Source organism: Haliaeetus albicilla, chromosome 20 (assembly GCF_947461875.1).
Source record: "Haliaeetus albicilla chromosome 20, bHalAlb1.1, whole genome shotgun sequence".
NCBI lineage: Eukaryota > Metazoa > Chordata > Aves > Accipitriformes > Accipitridae > Haliaeetus > Haliaeetus albicilla.
Genome location: NC_091502.1, coordinates 27,371,897 through 27,393,986, shown reverse-complemented (window position 1 = coordinate 27,393,986; position 22,090 = coordinate 27,371,897). Strand labels below are relative to the sequence as shown.

General features: G+C 61.3%; 2 protein-coding genes across 2 annotated transcripts in view; both read right to left on the bottom strand.

Moving 5' to 3' along the window:
* Positions 1–1,206: 1,206 nt before the first annotated feature.
* Positions 1,207–6,354, bottom strand: PHOX2A (paired like homeobox 2A). The gene is made up of 3 exons (XM_069807902.1): positions 5,994–6,354; positions 4,480–4,667; positions 1,207–2,105 (listed from the first exon to the last, which is right to left on the bottom strand). The coding sequence occupies exons 1-3, from the start codon at positions 6,211–6,213 to the stop codon at positions 1,671–1,673; spliced, it is 843 nt and encodes a 280-aa protein (XP_069664003.1). The 5' UTR covers positions 6,214–6,354; the 3' UTR covers positions 1,207–1,670.
* Positions 6,355–13,026: 6,672 nt separating this feature from the next.
* Positions 13,027–22,090, bottom strand: part of CLPB (ClpB family mitochondrial disaggregase) — an 83,502-nt gene continuing 74,438 nt past the window's right edge. The window contains exons 11-16 of the mRNA XM_069808712.1: positions 21,847–22,008; positions 18,887–19,043; positions 15,739–15,812; positions 14,772–14,891; positions 14,190–14,294; positions 13,027–13,873 (exon numbers count right to left, since the gene is read on the bottom strand). Coding sequence (XP_069664813.1) covers positions 13,622–13,873; positions 14,190–14,294; positions 14,772–14,891; positions 15,739–15,812; positions 18,887–19,043; positions 21,847–22,008 — 870 coding nt within the window. The 3' untranslated portion in view covers positions 13,027–13,621. The remainder of the gene's footprint in view (positions 13,874–14,189; positions 14,295–14,771; positions 14,892–15,738; positions 15,813–18,886; positions 19,044–21,846; positions 22,009–22,090) is intronic.

Below are 22,090 nucleotides of genomic sequence, written 5' to 3'. Positions count from 1 at the left end.
ATCACCAGCCCCCCGAGGGGGGCTGCGTGGGGCAACCCTCTCTCCCTGGACTTGGGGGGGCTGCTCATGGGGTGCTACCCCAGGTCCCTGCAGCTGCTTGGGGTCTTTTGGGGGACACACACACACTTGAAGCATCCCTAAGGTGCTGGGGGTCTGCGGCACCCCTGGCATTGCCTGGGGGTCCCCTGCTGGCACAGGGGGGTCTCGGGGGGCTGAGGGAGGGGTGGCTGTGCAGACCCCCACCACCTGCAGCCTTGGCGGGGGGGGGGCTTGCAGCAAGGGCAGGGGGCTGGTGGCGTCTTCAATAAATTAAGTTTTATTTGGATTAGTGTCATTTGCAAATGGGGTCAATAAATTACAGAATGGTTAAAAAAAAAACAAAAAAAAAGAAAAAAAAGGTGAAACCCAAACCCACCTCAGCTGGGACGGGGAGGGACACAGGACCCTCGGCAGGGAGGGGATGGGGATGGGGTCCGACCGCTGCCGCTGCACAGACACACAGACAGGGACGCCAGCACAGCCATGCTGGTGCTCACCGTGCTGCAAAGCCCACCGGCAAGGCCAGCACCAGCGTGGTGGGTGCAAGGGGCCGAGCTGCACCCTGGGCTCCCCCGGGACCCTTTGCAAGGTCCCTGCCCAGCAGTGATGTGCCGGAGGGGGGTCTCGGCTGCATCCGTGCCAGCTCCGGTGAGAGCACCCATCCTGCTCCTGGCGCGGTGGTGATGGGGCCGGTGAGGGGTCGCGGCTCGTCCGAGGGTCCCACCGGCTGCTCCGGGTGGTCCGTCCCGTGCCAGCCCCTCTCCGGAGGAGCTGCGGCATCACCGGAGCAGCTCAGCCCCGGCACAGCGGGATGGTGACAGTTCCCAATGCCTCGTCCCCGTTGGCAGCATCCACGGCATTGCCGGCAAGCAGAAAGCCCCAGTCCTGCATTTGCACCCCAAAATCTCGTTGCACCCCGCGGGGTGTGGTGGTGTTTCCTCCCTTCCAGTTCTGCCGGGCTGGGGTGCTGCTGGGGGGGAGGGGGCAGGGAGGCAAATCTGTGTCCGCAGGATTTGGGGGGGGGGTGTGCATCACTCCCCCCATGCCAAAGGGAGGCTCTTGCTGCCAAATTCCCTGGCACTGCTCACCCCGTGGCCCCCAAAACCCCCAGCCCTAAAGTGCTTCCTCGCCCCCAGCTCAGTGGCATGGGGGGGACCACCATGATGCCGGAGCACCAGCAGTGCTGTGGGGAGCCCCATAGCTGCCCCCACCCCTGGGGTGCACCGGCACTCCCCCCGAAAGCATGCCGAAGCGATGGCTCTGCCCAGGCATGCCGGCTGGGCCAGGGGCTGCTGCCCCACCCCCCCATTTGCACCCCTGTGGCCCCACAGCACCCGTGGGTGGGTGGTGCCGGTGGGAGCCATCGGCAGGGGCTGCCCCCAGCTCCAGGTCCGTCCTGTCGGCACAGGGTCCGGGAGAGGGTGGGGGGTCCCGTGGCCCCCTCGGAGAGCAGCCTTGGGTGCTGGCAGCTGGGCAGGGCTGGGGGGGGTTCCCCGGTCCATCTCCCTGCCGGCAGCCGTTTGCCGGAGCATCATCGCTGGGTCCACGGTGGGAGCATCGGCGCGGTGGGCAGGGGCCGGCGGTGGGGGGCTGGGGGGGTTTCGGGGCAGCCGGATCCAGTGACCGGCACATCAGAAGAGGTTTGTCTTGAGGGCGTTGGGCTTCCGATGGAAGGAGGAGAGAACGCCGGAGAAAGGTCCCGGCACGGCTTCGGCGGGCTGCCAGGCCTTCAGCAGGTCGGTGGCGTTGGCGGTGCCGCTGCTGGTGCTCACGCCGGGCCAGATGGGCGCCTTGAGGGGCTGGGGGGGATGGCCGGGTCCCATGGGTGGCCCCGCACCGGGGCTGGGGCTCAGGCTGCTGCCAGGGCTGCCGAGGCTGCCAGCGGCGGGCAGGGATGCCGTGCTGTCCGGCGTCGGGCTGCAGTTGGACTCCTTGGACTCGTCGTCCTCTGAGGAAGAGCGTGGCTCTGACTTCTTGCCGGTGGTGCTGGCGGTGGCACCGGCACCCTTGGCGTTGGCCGCCCGTTCCTGCTTGCGGAATTTGGCTCGGCGGTTCTGGAACCAGACCTGGAGGGGATGGGAGGACCCCGTGCTGCCATCTGTGGGGGTTTGGGGAACCCATGGGGCGCAGATGGCTCCGCAGCCCCCCCATGCCAGGGTGCTCTCCCCGGGGTGCCCCTTGCAACACCCCCATTCCCACGGGTGAAACATTTTCCACTGCACCAGGGAGGGATCAATACGTCTAAAACCAGCTACAGGCTTTGTGGCGCTGATGCTGGGCGCTGGCACTGCTGCGGTGCTGCGGCACAAGCACCGGCGATGCCGGGAGGCTCTGCAGGGGCTCCTGGGCAGACAGTGAGGGGCACTGCCGGGGCCCACGCTGCCCCCCTGCCTGCACCTTGCGGGGTCAGAGCCCCCCCCCATGCAGCCTGTGCCCCCCCAGGGTCTGCAGCGCGCACCTTCCCCACGGTGCTGACAGCAGCATCGGCCCCGCTCACCATCCCCACCTGGGAGGGAGGTGACCCCAAAGGTGGGACCCCCCTCCCCGGCAAGGACTCGGTAGCACACGGTCCCACAAGGTGCTGGCAGGATGGGGGGGGTCCATGGGCACCACCACCTCATCGCCAGCGGTTTTCCCCCAGGACCCTGTCCATCACATCCCATTCCAAACCACAGCAGAGCTCTGTCCCCACAGCCGCTGGGGATGTCAGCAGCCTCGCCTGGAAATGGCCGGACCTGGAAACACTGCCCGGTCCCCTACCCTTAGGGACCAGGACCCCCAGCCCTGTGGGTCCCCCATCCTTGGCGACCAGGACCCCCCAGCACTGAGGGACTGCAGCATCCATCCTGCCTGCAGGATGCTGAAGGCCAAGGGCAGGTTGTGCCACTGCTGCGGAGGGGCGGCTGCCGGGGCCGAGCCGTGCCATTCCGGTCAGCGACAGCCGCCAGCCCGGCCGTATCTCCTGGCTGCTCCATGGCACTGCGGAATGGTCTGGGGGGACGGGGGGAGCAGGGTCCCATGGGACCCTTCACCCACAGAGCATCCCTAGTGCTCGGTGCAAGGACATGCTGGGGGGTGGCCCAGGGACCAAGACGTTCCCTGGGGTGTCAGGGACACGGGCACTGGCTCTGCCATGCCAGCGTCTCCCACTGCTGCCCCCGATCGTGGTGCTGCCGGAGACGGATCTCACTGCTGGGACCCATTGGGCAGCCCGGGAACCCCTGGCCAAGGGCGGCCAGGGTTGGGGTGCAGCAGGACCCACTGAGGACACCCAGGTTGATCCCTCCTGAGCTGTCCCCATGTCACTGAGCTGTGGGTTACCACGGCTTGGGGTGCAGCGGGCACACGGTGTTGCCCCCCAAGAACAACCCCGGAGTGTCTCGCACCATTCCTCAGGCTGTGCCTGCAGTGCCGGTCCCACCTGGCCCCTCTCATCCCTGCCTGGCCCCCAATAACTCAGCGCAGTCCTGTCCGCCCCCCCCCAGCACCCACCGAGCACCTGCCCTGCACCCGTGGAAACGGGGGAACCTTGTTTTTCCCCTATGTGCTGACAAAGCGACTCCCTCCACGGTGCCTGAGCCCATGCTGGGGGGGGGGAGCAGGAGCTGCCCCAAACCACCCCATTTTCACGCAAAACCAGAGGGGAGCCGGAGCTGAGGCTGGAGGGGGACATCCCTCCCAAACCCCCCCACACTCCATAGCTGGGCTGGGGGCCACTGGATGGGTCCCCTCCTGCTGTGGGATGTCACCCTCCCCATTGACCACCCCCCCAGCATTGTCCCCCTCTCTGGAGGGGTCACACTGGCCGTGTCCCTCCCAGGGACATTGTCCGGCTGGGACCCTCTCCCTGCCGTGAGTCCTGGTGCCCTGTGAGGACCGCGGTGCCATTGAAGGGGGGGAGCTGCACGGACAAAGGGGGGGGTCTGCATCACCGCAGGGCCGATCTCCATCCCCCATGGCCTTTACCAAATCCACCCGACCTCAATGCGTTTGGGACTGTAACAAGTCACTGCTGAGGAGTGCCAGCGCAGTGATGTGGCATGAGCCAAACCTCCCCACCTCTGCCGGCAGCGGGGCTGGGCTCCGGGGGGGTTCCTCTGAGCCCCCCGGCAGAGCAGGGCTATGCCGCATCCCGTCCCCTTGCCGCTGCAGTGACAAAGCCAGGTCCCAGCCCCGCTCCCTGTCCTCCGTCCCAGCAGATCACTGGGGACCGACCTGGTGGAAACGCTCCGGTCCCGGCCAGGGCACCCGGCACCAGAAAAACACAGATGCGTTCGATTCGTGGGGGGTGGGTCCCCAAGTTGGGACCCTGTGATGAGTCCCCATCGCTTCCCCAACACGACCCCAACACGAGCAGCAGAATCCCAAAGTCGGGGTGCAGCCGCCTGGACCCCGGCTCTCTGGTGGGACCACAGACCCCCCCATCCCCAGGCCCCTCACCTGCACCCGGGCTTCGGTGAGGTCGATTTTGAGGGCCAACTCCTCACGAGTGTAGATGTCGGGGTAGTGCGTCTCGGCGAAGACCCTCTCCAGCTCCTTCAGCTGGGAGCTGGTGAACGTCGTCCGGATCCGCCGCTGCTTCCGCTTCTCGTTGATCCCCGACGGGTCCGAGAAGAATTTGTAGGGCACTGGGGAGGGAGAGGAGGGGGTGAGAGGGGCTGGAACGGCGGGCAAGGCCGGCAGGGACACAGTGGGCAGGGGAACACGGGTTCACTGGGCAGGACACACCGGGTGGGATGCAGGGAGCTGGGATGGACCAGGCAGGGATGCACCGAGCAGGGATGTAGCAGGCAGGGATGGACCGGGCAGGGATGGACCGGGCAGGGATAGACCGGGCAGGGATGCAGCGGGCAGGGATGGACCGGGCAGGGATGCAGCGAGCAGGGATGCAGTGGACAGGGTGGGCAGGACACGGCGGGCAGGGCGGCCGCGGAGCTCGGGCGCTGCCTCCCCGCGCCCCCCGGTCCCGTTCGTTCGTTGCCGCCGCCCCCTCAGCGGGGTCCCCGGGCGGCGGGAGCGGGGCCGGTGCGGGGCTGGGAACCGGGGCCGGGGCTGGGGGGGGGCGGCCGGTCCCGTCCGGCGGCTCCTTCGTTGTCGGCGCCTCCGCGGGCAGCGCGTCCGCGGCGGCAACGAAAACGGAGCGGGGAAGGGGAGCCCGGCGGCCGTGACCCCCCCCCAGCCCCGCTCTGGGGCCGCCGCAGCCCCGGGGACCTCGGGGGCTCCGCGGCCGCGCACGGGGCGTCCGCCCGGCAACGGGCCCGGGGGCGGCGGGGACCGGGCTCGGGGGCAGCCGTGGCGGGGCCAGCCTGGGCTGCGGGCACCGGCGGCACCGGGCACCGGCGGCAGCGGGAACCGACGGGACCGGGAATTGATGGCAGCGGGCACCGGCGGGACCGGGAACCGACGGGACCGGGAATCGATGACAGCGGGCACCGGCGGGACCGGGAACCGAGGGCAGCGAGCACCGGAGGTAGCGGGAATCGACGGTACCGGGAACCGATCGCACGGAGCACCGACGGTACCGGGTACCAACGGCAGCGGTCACCAGCGGCACCGGGCACCGCCGGCAGCCGGTACCGACGGTACTGGGAGCCGACGGCACCGAGCACGGACGGTAGCGAACACCGACGGTGGCGAGGAGTTACCGACGGCATCGAGCACCGACGGTACCGAGCACCGGCGGCGCCGGCGGCAGCGAGCACCGGCGGCCCCGAGCACCGGCGGCAGCTGTCAACGACGGCACAGAGCACCCGCAGTACCGGGCACCGGCGGCCCCGGGAACCGACAGCGCCGGGCACCGGCGGCGGGGGATGCTCCCGCACGCCCGGCCAGCGGGTGCTGGGGGTCGGGGACGGGGGGGGGGGGGGCGGTGGGAGGCAAGCGGGGCTGGGGGGGGTGGTGGCGTCCCCCGGTGGGCGCGGGGGGGGGGGGTCCGGGGGTCCCGGCTCCGTTACCTGCCGAGTAGGGCGAGGGCTGGTGGTCGCGCAGCGCGCCCAGGGCGCAGTTGGCGGAGGCGAGGGGGGGGCAGGCGGGCCCGGTGCCGAAGCCCCCCCGCATGGGGCTGTACTGGAAGGAGCCGGCCTGGCTGCAGGGGCTGAACTCGTAGGCGGACGCCTCCATGGCGGCCACGCAGGAGTCGTAGGAGTTGAGGTAGGAGTAGTCCATGGCGAACATGGAGCGGCCCCGGCTGCCGCCCGCCCGTTACCGCCGCCGCCTGCCCGCCGGCCCCCGGCCCGCCCCCGCCATCCGCCGCCCCAGCCCGCCCCGGGCCGCCGCGCCCCGTAAATATACCGGCGGGGGGAGCGGCGGACAAAGGCTGCGCTCGCCGGGGGCTTTTGCATGACAATATCTCCCGGGGACGGCGGGCGCAGCAGGAGCGGGCGGAGCCGCCGCCCCCCCCCCGCCCGCCGCCGCCCCCCGCCCTTAACCCTTCGTGGGCGCCCGCCGAGATCCGCGCAGCCCCCCCAGCTCAGCCCCCCCACCCCAACCCCGGCTCCCGCCCCGGTCCGGCCCCGGCAGCCGCGCACGTCGGGGCGGGCGGTGGGCAGGGGCCCCGGGGCGGGCGGGCGGCCCCGCCGTCCCTGCCGGTGTGACGGGTCCTCGGCAGGGCCCCCCCGCACTCCCCCCCCACCCCCCGGTCCCGGGAACCGGCAGCAGTGGCCCCGGTATCGGTCCCAGCCCCGTCCCGTTCTCCAGCCCCGTCCCCGCCGCGGGCCCGACCCCACCGTCCCTCCCGTCCCTGTCCCCAGCCCCTTCCCGTCCCCTGCCCTGTCCCCAGCCCTGCCCCATCCCCTTCCCCATCCCCATCCCACCCCAATCCCATCCTCATCCCAGTCCCATTCCCCACTCCATCCCGCTTCCATCCCCATCCCAATCCCTGTCCCATCCCCATCCCCACTCCAGCCCATCCCAATCCCATCCTCATCCCAATCCCCGACTCAGTCCCATTCCCAATCCCCATCCCCACTCCATCCCAATTCCATCCCCATCCCAATCCCTATCCCCACTCCATCCCATCCTCATCCCTATCCCCAACCCAGTCCCATTCCCAATCCCCATTCCCACTCCATCCCCATCCCAATCCCTGTCCCATCCTCATCCCCACTCCATCCCATCCCAGTCTCATCCTCATCCCAATCCCCAACCCAGCCCCATTCCCAATCCCCTTCCCCACTCCATCCCAATTCCATCCCCATCCCACTGTGCCCCCACGGATCCACCCCCACCTGACCCCCGGCCCTTCCCTTCCCCCGGCACCGCTCCCCACCCCCCTCCACCCACAGACACCCCATGGCAGCACAGGGGGGGCCCCAGGGCTCCCACCCATGGGGTCAGACCCTCCCTGCCCCATGGCACAGCTGGGGTGAGGGGTGCCCCCCAGCCAGCGCAACCCCTGTGCCCCAGTGCTGGGGGTCCCGCAGGGATGGGGAATGGGGCTGGGGGCTCCTTCGTGCCCCCCAGCTCTGACAGGGCTCCTGCCCAGCTCCAGCCCCGGCTGTCCCGGGGGGGGGGTCACAGGATGATCCTGGGGTCGGGGGGGGGAGGTCTGGGCACCCCAAGCCCTGCGGTCCCCCACGGGGGTGACCACCTCCATCCCTCACCCAGGGGCCCCCCGGCCTCAGGGACAGATCACTTCTCGGGGGGGGCCCGGCTGCCGCTTTGCCAGCAGAGTGCAGGCGATGCTCTGCCAGCACCGGGGAGCGAGGGGCCGCGGGGGGGACAGGCCCTGTCCCTGATGGGTCAATCCCCCCCCCAGCCCCTCCATCCATCCACCCCAACCCCAGTGGCCGCCGGGTCCCCAGTGTCCCTGAGCACCGGCCGCCCTCGCAGGTGGCATCCCGGGAAGGTTCCAGGGCATGTGCTGCGGGAAGGGCCCACCGTCCCCTGGGACCACCGTCCAGGGTGGGGGATGGGACACGGGGGTCCCCTTCATGTGTGGGGGGAGCAGCTCTGGGGCTGAGCATCCCAGGAGCAAGAGGGCAGCAGGGGCACCCCACCACCCACGGGTGCATGGGAGGGAGCAGGGGGCTGCGAGGGGGTGCTCAGCCCCCCCCTTCCTCTCCTCTCCCGGGGCCCTTTGCCCCCCCCCCAGTTTGCAGCCCGGTTGCATTTCAAAGCGCCTCATCCCTGCCCCGCTGGGCCCCCCTGCCCGGCTGAGGCCAAGGTAGAGGCTTTGCCCCTTTTCAGTGGCACTGGAGGGGGTGCAGGGGGGGGATTTGGGGAGGATTTGGGGACATTTTCAAGACAAACACTTTCACTAAAGAGGATTTAAAAGTCTAATTACGCCCAGCTAAGGGCTTTGTGCCCACAGCCCGGGGAGGAGGGGGGTCCCTGCCCTCTCAGCGGGCATTGCCCCCCCGCCCCGGGCCGGGGGGAAAGGCCAGACCCTGCCCAGGGCCTGCCGGACCTGCTCTGCCCATGGGGCTCGTCTCTGCTTGGGCACCGGGATGGGACTGGGGTGCTTGGCACCGGCCCCCGCTGTCCTGGGGGCTGCCCAGGACCTGTCCTCCCCCATCTCCTGCTCTGTATCCAGCCCCATGCCCTGTCCCGTGTCCTGCCCCATCTCCTGCCCCATGCCCTGTCCTGCATCTAACCCCATGCCCTGACCCATGTCTTGCCCTGCATTCTGCCCCACGTCTCTCCTGCCCCATGTCCCGCAGGGCAGAGCTCATGCCCCCGCTCCCGGCCAGGCTCCCCTCACTGGGAACTGCCACCGCTGCCACCCGGGTGAGCCAGGTCTGGGTCCGGGTCCGGTCCCTCGCCATGGGACCCTCAGGACACCCGTGAGTGCGGGCAGGGGCTGATGGGTGCTCCCCACCCGCGCCCACCCCAGCTGCGCCGGCCGAGCGGGCAGGTTGCTAAACAAGTTAATTAGATCATGGAGCTGGAGGCTGGCGGCTGAGCGAGAGCCCCGACTGTCAGGCTGCTGGAGTTGTGAAAAAGTTAATTCAATTAAGTTTTCCCTCTAAACTAATTAGGTAGCAATCTGCCACGCAAGGAGCTGCTGCTATTGCTACCCAGAGCCAGGGGCAGAACGGGGAAGGGGGGGAGTGAGGAGGATGGGGGGGATGAAGGAGGAGAGGAGAGGGAGGGGGACAAGGGGGGGATATGGGGGGGAGGGGGATGGTGGGTGAGCTGGGGCACCCCGTCCCTGCCCGGCCAGGGGTGAGGGGCAGTGCCAGGGAGACCCCCTGCATCCCTGTGGCTCCCGTGGGAGCTGGGATGCAAATGTGGGTAAAACCTCCTGATTTCGGTGGGTGAAGGAAGATGGGTGCTGGCAGCAGGGGCACCTGGTTGTCCCCAGAATGGCCCGATGGGGTGGGGGCACAGGCTGACACCCCTCCCCATGAAACAGGTGCCAATGGCAGCGGGAAGGACTGGGCATGGTGCAGGAGCTGGGGACAGGGACGCCCCGTCCCTCCATCCCGCCAGGCTCTGGGAACCGTCCATGACCCGAGGGCCATGTCCATGTGTCCGGGTGGGCTGGGCCCCCTCTGGAGCTGGGAGGGCTGATGGGACCCTCTCTGACGGGACCCCCTTTGGGCACAAGTCAGGTACCCTGCACAGCTCAAGTCCCAGCTTTGTTGGGGTCATTGACCAGGCCCAGCCCATGCCCTGTAGCAGCACCTGATGGCAGCACCCATGGCATCATCCCACGTCCCATCCAGGCCGTGTCACCCCACAGGGACACCCATGCTGTGGCGCAGACCCCCAGCAGGTCCCTGCCCCGCTGCCGCCGGGGCAGTTGGTCCCGCACCGTGCACGGCCCAGTGGTGCCGGAGGCCTCCGGCCGCCACCGCCGCTTTGTTCCCGGTGACAAAGCCCCAAGCCGGGGCTGCACCGAGGCCCCTCCGCTCGCTGGAGCTCGCCTGCCCCTAATCGAATTAGGAGCCCGGCACGGGGCTGAAGGCTGGCGGTAATTGAATTTCCCCCGTCACAGCCTGATGTTTCTCCCCTCCGGATCCTGCCTCCCGTTTATTGTTCCCGGCCCGGCTGCGGTGGCACATTTATTTGATCTGTCAGAGGGAGCCCTTTCACCCGCTGCTGTTTGCTCAGAGGACGCCGGCGCCGCGCCTCCAGCACAATTAAAAACAAATAAAACGATCAGGGAGGGCCCCATGTGCCCCCCAAGTGCCGTCCCGGCCGGGATGCTCCTGCTGATGGGGCCCTCGTGGCTGTACTCCCTTGGGACGTGGCACAGCACGGCACGGCATGGCATGGTATGGTACAGCATGGCATGACGCAGCAAAGCACGGCAGAGATTGGCATAGCATGGAACAGAATGGCATGGCGCAGCAGAGCGTGGCACGGCACAGCACGGCACAACCTGACATGGCATGGCACAGCACAGCGTGGTGTGGCACAGAATGACATAGCGTGATGGCACAGCACAGTGTGACCCAGCACAGCATGGCATGGCATGACATGGCATATCGTGACATGACATGCCACAGCATGACATTTCATAGCATGGCATGGCACAGCGTGGCACACCATGCCTGGCCGTGGGCTCCCTGCTCTCCTTGCATCCCAGCCAGCAGCTCCAGGCAGGGATGGGGCCCGTTCCCGCTGCCGTGCAGGAGGACCCACAAGAGCCACGGCACCGGGTGCCCCGAGCCCGGCGGTGCCGGCGTGGGGGTGCTGGTGTGGTGGCACAGGGGTGCTGGGGAGGGAGCTGCTCCCTGGGGCTGCATGGAGGGAATCTGCCTTCATCCCTGGGGTCAGCCTCAGCGTCGTGCAGCACTGCCCGGCACAGCACCCTCAGCTCTGCCCCCGCCACCCCATCACACACTTTACCACTGCTGCAAGACCCCTTTTCAGCCCCATTTCTCCTTGCAGGTTTGGGGCCTGGCTGGCACCTGGGGAGTTCCCGGGGATCCCAGCTTTGCCCTGCGGTGCCACCCCAGGGCTGCCCATCCTGCACCGGGCCGGTGCGGTGCTGGACATTGGCCGGAAGCAGCCGAGCCCCCATGTCTGTGCAGAGCATGGGGCTGGCATTCGCCAGGGTCTCGTCACTGCTGGAGGTGACAGAAGGTTTGGGGATGCTGCTTGCTGCCCTGCGAGGCACCCCGGTGTTTTCGGGGACACCCTCCCCAAGCCCTGGCCCCTCTGCAGCCTTGCCCGCCTGGGGCAAGGACGCGAAGGGGTGTGTGATTCCCTGGCTGTGGCACAGGGGAAGAAGCAGGGACCGAGCCAGCAAACTCCCCTTCCCACCCGTCGGGTTGGAGTCAGCTATGCCCACCACAGCAGCGGCTGAATCTCTTCCTGGTCCTCCCATGAAAAATCTGAATTTGGGAGGGTTCCAGAGAAGCCCAGTGAAGCTCCAAAACCCTTTCAGGGGAAGAGAAACCTGCTTTGGCTGTCCCACTGCCCTCTTGCTGGTCACCTTGAGTGGCTCGTAAAGGTCAAATCCTGCTGCCGGAGACCCCCTTCCCCATCCAGCTGATCCCTGGGCATTGCCAGCCCCCACATCCCAGCGCCTGGGTGGGAACAGGCTCATCCTCTCCTGCTCCATCACCCACCCGCTGCCAGCCCAAAGCTGCTCGGGCAGTGGACGGGGGTTGAAAGGAGCAGGGCACCCATGGACCACCAGCACGGGCGATGCCCAAGATGGGGCAGCTCCACTTGCCATCCCAGCAGCTCCATTTAGGCAGAGCTTTTCCCCTTTTCCAGCCTTCCTTCCCCATTTGCAGCCCTGGCCGAAGGCAGTGCTCAGGTCCCCAGCAGCATTACTGAATTAAGACCCATGACAGGAAAAGGCGACCAGGGTGAAAAGGTGGGTCAAGGCAGCCCCCCCCCCCAAACCTTCACGTATCCCCTGGAAAATGAGTGCCAGTGCCAAAACTAAAGCCACGCCTGGCAGCACCAGCGGGGATGCTCTGGCAGGGGGACTTCACATAGTGGCTTTGCCATGTTGGATGGGGCCGTCACCCCCGATCCATCCCTGTCCCCATGCCGGAGGGACTGTGACTTAAGGCTTATTGATTTGAGAAGGCTATTTGGTTTGATTTCCTTTTGTATTTAATTTCTTACTCTTCATAATCTGCCTCTGCGACACGTCACCAGCTGGAGGAGTGGGTGCTGTGTCGGTGAAGCACCGCTGTCTCGGCGGCAGAGAGGGCTCCTCTCCCGGCGGGGTGATGGTGGTGACCGCGCACCTCGAACCCAGCCGGTACCCACCACGGGACACCTCATCCCATGCGCCCAGGACCGACAGGCGTGACCCCGCACCGGGACCCTCGCCAAGGAAGGCAAACCCCCGAATCGCTCACACCACTGGGCCACACTTTCCCCCAAACCCCAGCAAGGCTTGGAGCCGGATGCTCAGAGGAAGTTGGAGAAATCCAGAGGATTTTCCCTCAACAACTCCCCCCATCTGCCCCATTAGCCCTGCAGTGCTGCCCTTGGCGCTGGAACCCTCCTCCACCTCGGAGGAGATGCACCCCAAAATGGCTCGCAGGGGAGACCCTCACCCCTATGTCCCTCCATCCCTGTCCCATTGCTGACAGGTCCCTGGAGAAGTGACTGTGGGGGGGGCAGGGTCAGCCCCCAGCCAGCCCTGGGGACCCGCAAATGTGGCTGCTGGCAGGATCAGTCCCTGCAGAGCTCACAGCTTGGGAGAGCAAAACCTCCCACATACAAACACACAGAAAAAATCCAATTCTGCCCACTGACAGCCAGTGTAATTGGTCAGGGCTGGGGACCTTTGCTCCAGCTCTGACACTGGGGACAGCTTGGGCAGCTAGGTTAAGCCTGAGATATTAAATATTTCCCTGAATCGGGTCAGAAGCAAAGCAGCGGGGACGATTTAGCGAGGGGTTTGCACTGGGAAGTTGCCCAGCCAGGACAAGGAGATGTGTCGGTGTTGTTCACGGCTCCCAGCAAGGAGCAGGAGATGCAGGAACCCCCCAGGGACGTGTCCTGCCCACAGGCAATCCCCACCTCTGCTCTACCTGTCCTCTCCGCGCCCACACCAGACACAGGTCGTATGTGCACGCCGTGTTTATTGCCAATAAATAAAGAGAAGCGGGCAAAATACAGAGTCAGAGTGCCTGGTGGCTTTTAAAATGAAGCTGTCGCTCACTCGATCCCTGTCCTACCCCTTTCCAGCTGCAGTCCAACCCAGCAAACCCAGCCTCCGCAGCAAGCCTCCTCTTTAAGGAATGACAAATCCTACCGGAGCCGGACACCCCAGCTCCCATAAGGTCTGAAATCTGCTTTCCCCTTTCTTAAAAAGCTTCGATGCTTTCCCTTGTGCCAAGTGAAACCCCAGGACCCTCCACCTATATGTTCCTGAATGGCAGCGTGGCACCTCACCACCCATAGCTACAGCTCCAGAGCCCTCTGCGCCCACCCCAGAGTAAGCAGGCGCAGGCTGATCAGGCAGCTCCTGCCTGCCCGTGCCTGGCTCCAGGCAGCGGAGGTAGCAGGAACACAGCTTTGCCCCTGCCCTACCTACTGCCTGCCCTCACTGACATGGCCACATTGCACACTTCCGAGTCTCGTGGTATTTTATTGTCAGCCCGCGCTACCCGCAGGCAGCTGCTGGGGCAAAGTGTGCTCCAGGAGTGCTCGTTGCTGCCTACAAGAAGTAAGTAATGTTTTCTGGGTTCAGAGGCGCTTGGATGTCCAGTTTTCGGGATTTGCTGTCTTTCTCCACTATCTCCAACCGCAGGGTGGGCATCTTTGTTTTCTCCACTCCAGGGGAAGAGCTGTCCTTGGTTTTCAGCAGATGCTTGTCCGAGTCCTCCACCGTGATCCTCAAGGTGCAGCCCCTCGGCAGCAGGTCCTGCTCGTAGGCAGCTGCCAACTGGTTCACAACGCGCCGCTCAACCTGAAGAAATAAAACCAGCTCCCATCAGAAAACGCCTGTGAGCAGCCTCCCAGGGAGCCGGGCAGCTCTCCTTCCCACCTCTGGGTAGCGCAGGGTCCCAGAATCTCCTGCTCATCCTACTTATTCCCTGTCTCTTTCTGGAGTGTACTGGCTGTGCTGTTTCCTCCCACAGACCATGAATGTTTGCCCTTGGGAGCCGTGGGGACGCTCTTCTGCAGGACAGACCCAAGCAATAATCCCTTCCTGACTCCCCTTGTGCAGAGCAGGGCTGGAGGTGATGCCATGGGCTTCACCCGTGCTCCGTCCTTGGCTTTACCTCGTGTTTGATAGACCGGGCACCGTAGTGCAAGTTGTAGCCGTCAGCCAGCACGTCCATGACCTCCCTGTCCCACAGCAGGGTGATGTTGTGCCTTGCCTTGGCCTGCCGGGTGAGGAAGAAGAGGAAGAGTTATTGATGCCTTCAAGCAACCCTGGCATCCCATTCCTTGAGCAGTGGGGACACCACGGGCAGCACGGTGGGGTGTGAGCAGTCCTGGGCCAAGGAAGAAAGGGCACCGAGAGCTCCACCAGGCCAGACCGACCAAAGCAAGTGGTCCCCTAATTCCTATTTAGGCCCCCCGGAGAGCTCAGATGTGCAAGGACCAATTAGACAAATAATGTCTCTGAACGTGCCCCGAAGCTCATTGCTGCCCCAACACAGGAGGAACCATGCCCCACCGTCCCAAGAGGTCCCTGCCCTCCTGAGTAGGGTCCCCTCATGTTGAAGAGCATGTGAGACTATGGTAAAGATATACATTCACTCTGCATCCACATCAGGAGGATGAAGGCTTGGGCAGGGATCTCCTCCTGCTCACACATTGCTTGAGAAGTTACCTCTAAAGCCATGGATGGTTTTTACCTTCTTGGCCCAAAAATTCAGCTCCTTGTTGACAAGCTGGATGAGCTCCGAGTGGCAAAAAGGGAGAAAATAGACAATCTCATTGATCCTCCCCAGGAACTCATCTCGTCTGAAGTGAGCCTGCAGGGACAAGGGGGGAAGGTCAACGGGGACAGGACTGGTGACCCTGATAGGGACAGTAGTGACAGTGACGCTGCTGAATGAGCTCCCCAGGGATCACCTCCACCTCCGACAGCTCACGCATCCATGTGGCGAGGCCCTGAAGCCATCCCACCCCATGCCATGGAGCTGGAAATCCATGGTGCCAGATCTCAGGTCACCAGGAGTACCTCTCAGCATGGCTTATAGAAGGAATTAATTCTTCCGGAGATGGCAAGAGGAACTAGAAACAAATCTCTCCCGCAGTGTAAGCGCAGCTCCAGCCTCTTCTGCTGTCTGCTCCTGCCTAAGCCACTTACAGTAACACCCCTCGCTGCTCTCAGGGTCTCTCAGTTCTGAGGCTCCGATCTGAGCCTTCTGCCGGGAGGTCAAATTCTTGGTCTCTGTAGGAGCTGCCAGGCGAGCAGCGCCATGAAGTGCTTCAGAAACATCTTAAAGAAACTTAATGTCATCAGGATGTGTTGCTGTGGTCAGGTTTTCCTGGCCCCTCTGCAGCAGCGCAGGAGCTGAGCAGACAGTGACCCTGGGAGAGCAGCGAACCCCCAAAATCCCAGTGTAGCACTTCCCACCCCATGTTCCCCTTCTTGTCTCATGTTGTTGCTCTAATACAAGAGGACAGGGAGTGAGTAAGAAGCTGTTATTTGTTTCTGCTGGACTCTGACCTTACTTCTTAGTGGGTGAAAATTAAAAAACGACGTCATGTCACTTATCTCACAGCTGGGTGAGGAACATGGGTATTGCATCGAATGACTGAGTGACCAAAGCTCAGGACACCTGAAACATAAGCCATGAAAAAAATCATTCGTACCTTCAAGATGGGGCGAATAACCTTTTCCTTGAACTGCTTGGAGATGGTTATCTTGTCGGTCATCTGGACATCATCTGGAAGACAGGAGGACATGGGGTGTCAGTGGGTAAGGTGGAACATGGGCTTCCCATCTGCCCAGCTCCTGGAGGATGGATGAGCAAAGCAGCATGACAAGGAGCCAGAGGCTGAGCAGGGGGGTGAGGTGGGGGTCCAGAGGGGACCTCAGAACAGACCTGGAACCTCCACACCCACCACGATCCACGTTTGGTTCAGTAGTGGGGTGTCCCTGCGCTTGACACTCTGGACAGCGGGTCTGGGTCTCCCGTGGCTGCCCCTGCACATGTTGGGTGCACCCTACACTGACATGTTTCACTTGCATGGCAAAAGAGCTCCGGCTCTGCCTCCGCTCTCTGCCCTACACCCCCAGGAGCTGCCACCCGGAGGTTTCGGATAGCAGGAGTCCTCACTCGGCCTCCACAGACCCTGACCGGTGGCTGGGGTCTGGGAGCTGGTGCTAATTACATTACACACAGGGCACATCATCACCCGTGGCTGCTCTGCGTAGGCTCCCGCAGCTCTGTCAGGCACAGAGGAGCAGTCCTTGGTCCCTTCAGCAAACTGCAAAACCCCTGTTCAGATGGTTTGTGGCACAACTCTGCCTCTGGCCAGAGTCTACTTCCCTCAGCTGACTGCAGATGGAGCCAGGGTCTGGCTGGCTCCCGAATCCCAGCTCAGAACAGACAGCTCAAATGCAAGGTTTACCTGTCTGCTGCCCAAATTTGCTTTTCCCTTTGTCTTTACCACCTCATTCCTTCCTACATCTTCATGCATTTAACTCCACATGCTATTTTAATGCAAGGATGCTCATTGGGAGATCCCTTGCATCCAAGGTGCTCTGGATAGGATCCTGACACGCTGGGTGGTGGAGAAAGACCCATGCTGGGTGCTGGGAGCCCTTTCCAGCTCACAGTCTTGGCGCAGATTGTTGCACCCCCAGCAGCGGCAGAAGGAGCTCTCTTCCACCAGACCCACACTGGTGCCAGCATGCAACAAAGCGGTGCTGTGCGCTCTGAAATCACCTCTTCTCCTTCTTCCCCATGGCAGACACGAGCACGCTCGTGGTTCTTGTTTGCATCCTGGGTGGGGAGTTTGCTGCACAGGATGGGGGAGATAGACAGTATGGCCCATCCGAGCGGTCTAAATGGAGCAGGGGGGGCTCTTTGGTTATAAGGATTTGGCCCATTTCACTTCTCTGTTTTCTGCTAAAAGACACCAAGGGGTTTTTCACTAAGTCACAGGAACTTGGCATGGCATTCTGGAAGAGGAAAGCTGGAGAAGGCAGAGGAGACAGAGCTGCCCCCCATATTCAGGTTTGCCATCACTAGTATCTGCTGCTTCCACTCGCAGACGCAGAGATGCTGCAGAAGCAGCTCCTTCCCTCTATCTTTCCATTTATCTGCCCACCCAGGCACTTACGCTGACCTGGCCACTGCCTTCAAGAGCATCTCCAAGCCAAGAACTCAGTAAATTGCAAGGAGCTCCACGAAACTCAATTGAGGGCAGGCTTCTGAGCCGAAATGCATTTTCCGGCTATGCTCTCTCACTGCCGTTCGCTCACTGCAGCTGTCTGCTGTACAGTTCTAGAAATTAAAATTCAATGCTTTCCTCATTTAGGAGAAAAGCGCTTGGCATTTTAAAATGTTATTCTTGAAAGTTCAGTTGCAGGCATGCTTTGTCCTTTACCTAGTTTGATTGAAGTTTAAAGATTCTGAATTAAGCCAGCTTTGGCATCAACTTCTCAAAATAAAAAGGAAGAGACAGTGAGAAAGAAGCTGGAAAATACATTTGACACTAAAACCTAACATTTTTTCCTGCTCCCATGGAGCTGATGCAGAGGGCTGTGGTTGTTTCCCGGGCACAGCCACAGCACACACTGCACACCACAGCTTCTCCGGGCATTTCCACTGGTGAGCAGAACTCTCGAGACTGACCTTTAGGAAATATGGTGTATCTGTGACAGCACATACTGTGAGGTACCCTATAGAAGATGCATGTCCAGATATTTAAGACCATAAATGGGTCTTAAAAAAAAACCCAAAACTGATTTAAAACTGATGACAAAACAAGGGATGCAGCCATTGTTTGTGGCTGCCTGGTTATCCACAGGCACAGCAGCACGTGATGGAGATGATGTTTCCCTGTGCTAGTGCCTGTGCTCACAAACTGCCATGCATTTTAGAGCTAGAAGGGACGGCCCCTGGTGCAGGCATTGCCGACCACTGTCCGTCCATCCCTCCTTGGCACAGCAGAGACCTACCAGTCCCTGGGGCCTCCTGGTGCCACTGCAGTTATCACCAACTGGATGGTGAAGGATCGCGCATAAATTGGGACTCTGCTGCCTTCAGCGGAGTTGTGTAGTTCAAATATTAGAGGCTGCCCTTGCTCTACTCGATTCTCCTTTTATTACCTAATTCACATTTTTGGAAAATTTTCTACAAGACCCTGATGTGTGGGTCCAGGGCTCCATTCCAAGGCGAAGTAAAATTGATTAAGCTCAGTCGTTTTTGGAAGGACTGTGAGGAAACAAAACTCTTCCTCTTTAATATGAGCACCTGTACCAGCCCCAGACTTTTCTAGAAAGCATTTGGAAGGGTCCTGAAAGAATGAAAAGGGTGAGGAGATAAAGGAAGAGCGCACAGGATGAGGAAGACTGAGAGGTGGAACAGAAAGCCTCCTCCAAAGATGTGATCTCCCTCTGAAGGATGTGATCTCATATAATGAGGATTTCAGAACAGGGCAAGCCCAAAGCAGAGGTATCACAGGAGGGGGAATGGTAGAGATAGGGCTGTGGGACTTCTCAGCAACAGGTCATCCTAGAAGGCAACAGCACGACTTCCTAGACACACACACAAAAGAAGAGGCAGCTGCCTTTCCTTCTGGCAGAGGAGCATCCCTGAGGCTTGCCCTAAAGCTGCAGTGCCTGGAGGACGTGTCAGTGTCGACCAGCTGCAGGGGCGAGCAGTGGAGAGGCAACCGAAGGGTCTGGGTGCTCCCCCCGGCAGAAGGATGGCTGAGCTGATGTCAAATTAATGTTAGGAAGGAGGTGGATTCTTGAGGGATTTGGAGTATGACATCAAAAAAACAGTACCTAAGTTTTCTGCGATCCTTTTCTTGCTCATCTCCATGGCCTCTTGTCGGAGCTGCAGAGCGTGCTGTGCAATCTCATCGCTTGCCACGTTGGAGGTCATGATAAAGATGGCATCCTTGCAGTCAATGGTTTTCCCCTTCCCATCCGTCAGCCTGCCCTGCAACAACACCGAGTCAACACAAGCAGCATGAGCAGGTGCCACAGGACATTGCCAAAACATGAGGCAAAACGACATGGACCCCATTTTTCCCCCTAGCAGATTTATTTTTGAAGGGATGCCCAAGGATACAGGCAGGAAGGAGGCAGGGCTGAGCTGCAGAGGCTGAAGAAGCCCCCACCTCCCCGAGGAATGGCAGTAACTTTTCCTGCACGTGGCCCCAGCCTGCCCCATGCAGGACACACTCGATGGAAGCCCTGGGAGATGCCTCGCAGGGGAGGTGGGCTGGGGCAGCCCATATGGCTGCCCATACATAACTCAACCACCTTTGATGCTCTGCCTACCTCCCTGCTGTGGTTTTGGGTCTGACGCATGAGCTCTGATGAACCCCACCGGTGCAGGTGAAGTTGTTGTCACCTCATGCCTCTGTCCCAGCCCTCTAATAGAGGCTGTTGCCCCTTGGGTAGGTTTGAAGGACTCTCAAAGGCAGTGCAGGCTCTTGGCTCAGCCCTGCCCATGGTTGTGGTTTAGGCTGGGACGCTGGGCTTGGTGCTGGAGTGGCTGAGACGTGAGTCATTCCCCCGTACAGGCTCTTTTGGGGAGCAAAACGGGCAGCAGCAGGCATCAGTGCCTTGAACAGCTCCAGCAACATTGCCCAGATGTTCACCAAAGCCTTCCAGATGAGTCAGTTCAAAGCTCTCCATGGCACCGTGGCCGCCTGGGAGGGCAGGGAGGGCTCAGAGGGGGCTTTGTAGTCGTCTGAAAGCACCACGGGGATGCACAGGCTGCTAGTACCCTGACTGAAAATAAGCAAAGCTGAAATAACCTTGCAGAAATAACCGGGTTATGGCTATAATGGAGTGAACTAAGCAACAGAGAGGCCGTGACAGCAAGAGGCAATAGAGAGCATCCCTCACGCCTGCGGGATTGCCCGGCAAATCAAACCAGGGCAGTCCAGCACTGAGCTCAGTGGTGGGGGCGACCGCCACAGCAGCTAACTGGTGTGGCATCAACCTTCCTCCTACCAAACCAATGCAGGAACCCTTCAAAAGTACTAGTTTTCTTGATTAATAAAATAAAAAAAGAGAGAAAAATAAGGAAAAAAATAAGCAGCTCCCCAGGCAGTTTCTTTCCTCGATATGTCTCCAGCAGCAGATATCCAGCACAATGACACAAATCCTTGTTGGGTGCTTGAGATTAACATTTGGGTTATTGCCCTGTCAAGTGCGTGGTACAGGAATTGATTTCACATTTAGCTGCTGCTGCGATGATCTATGCAAGAAAAAATTGTGTTATTAATCCCTAAAACAAAAAAACCCCAAACCTTCCAGTGCATTGCTCGGGAGCTTGGTTGCCTCTGAGGAGAGACTGGGACCTTAAAAATAAACCGAAAAGCTTGCATGCAACAGGCTGAAGGCTCAGCAGAAGGTGCAAAGCCTGGAGATGCGCATTTGTCCCTGGCTCCCACCAGCTCGTGCAAGAGAGCTGCAGCTGCCCAAGACAGGTCATATGCCAAGTGTCTCCCAGAGACCAGCAGACAGCAAAGGACTCCAAAGTCACAGACTTTGTGCTGCCTTCCTCAGACAGCAGGTATCTGCTCTCCTTCCCACTGCCAGCAGGATCAGGTAGTGTCATGCATGGAAATGCCTGGGAGGAGTATCAGGGAGCTAACAGGCACGGACCTGCCTCTAACATCGACAAAATTCCTTGGGTAGCTGCCTTGGAGGAGTCTAGGGCTTCTATCTGGGACTTCGGCTGCCTCCAGAGGAGGCCAACACACTCCTGGAGATGCCTGGGAGTTTTCCTGGAGAGCTACCAGGCATGGACCTTCCCCAACATACACAATGCTTTCGGGAGCCTGACTCCTCCAAGGTAGCTACCTGAGGAGTTTTGTGTATGTTAAGGCAGGTCCATGCCAGTAGCTCTTCAGGATTCCTCCCAGGCATCTCCAAGAATCTTCTGGCTTCCTCTGGAGACAGCTGAAGTCCTGGGAAGCAGCCCCAGACTCCTCCTAGGTAGTCAGCTGAATGGTTTTGCAGGGTGGGCTGGAACTAGGTGGTCTTTAAGGTCCCTTCCAACCCAAACCATTCTATGATTCTATGTTTGGGGGAGGAAGGGTGTGAGACAAATCACATGCCAACTGAGAAGTCATAAATTAACCAACCTGAACTAAAACCCAGCAATTAACAAGACATGACTCATTAGGATACCAATGGACTATGAAGTCCCCCAATCACCCTGCTTTTCTGATGTTGTGACAACACCCTGACCTGAGCCTGGGACCTAGGAGACGATTTCCTCCATGCCATGGAAGTGTACATGGGGGGTGGGCACAGGGCACCCATGGGAACAGGGCTGCTGTCCTCCTGCCTCCTCTTGTTACTCCTGATTTCTGTCCTGGACCCTATTCTGCCCTGCCCACCTATTCCCACACTGAGCTGTCACTGGGGCGTTTTTTTTAGCAGTATCCTCATGACAGTCTTCACCGTCATGCCTTCACGGTGACATGGGACAATCTGATTCCCAAGTTTCTTTCTCAAGCTTCTAACCCTCCCATCACTGGCTTTTTCTTTGCCTGAAGATGTCATTTATTCCACCAGGAGACCTCAGCATCACCCTGTTTCCTGATGCTAAAATGCAGAAGATGCTGACTGGCTGGGTCACATTTTTCGGAAGGGACTATTGATCTAGAGCATTTCAGCTCCGCTCCAGGACATCTCCTGCAGCCATCGTCCCTTGCATCACTCACTGTCACCTTCCAAACAGCCCCTCTGCAAACCCTGACCCTGAAATGTGGATTTACCTCATCAAACAGCTGCAGCATGATGGTGAGGACATCTGGGTGGGCTTTGTCAACCTCATCAAAGAGCACCACAGCATTTGGACACTGCCTCAGCTTTTTGGTGAGCTGCCCGCCCTCTTCATGGCCCACGTAGCCAGGTGGAGAGCCGATAAACTTGGCGACCTAAGAGGAAGCAACAGGACACGTGACAGCTGATCCGTGGGTGCCAGGAACGCTATCGGTAGCTCAGCAGGCAGCCACGACT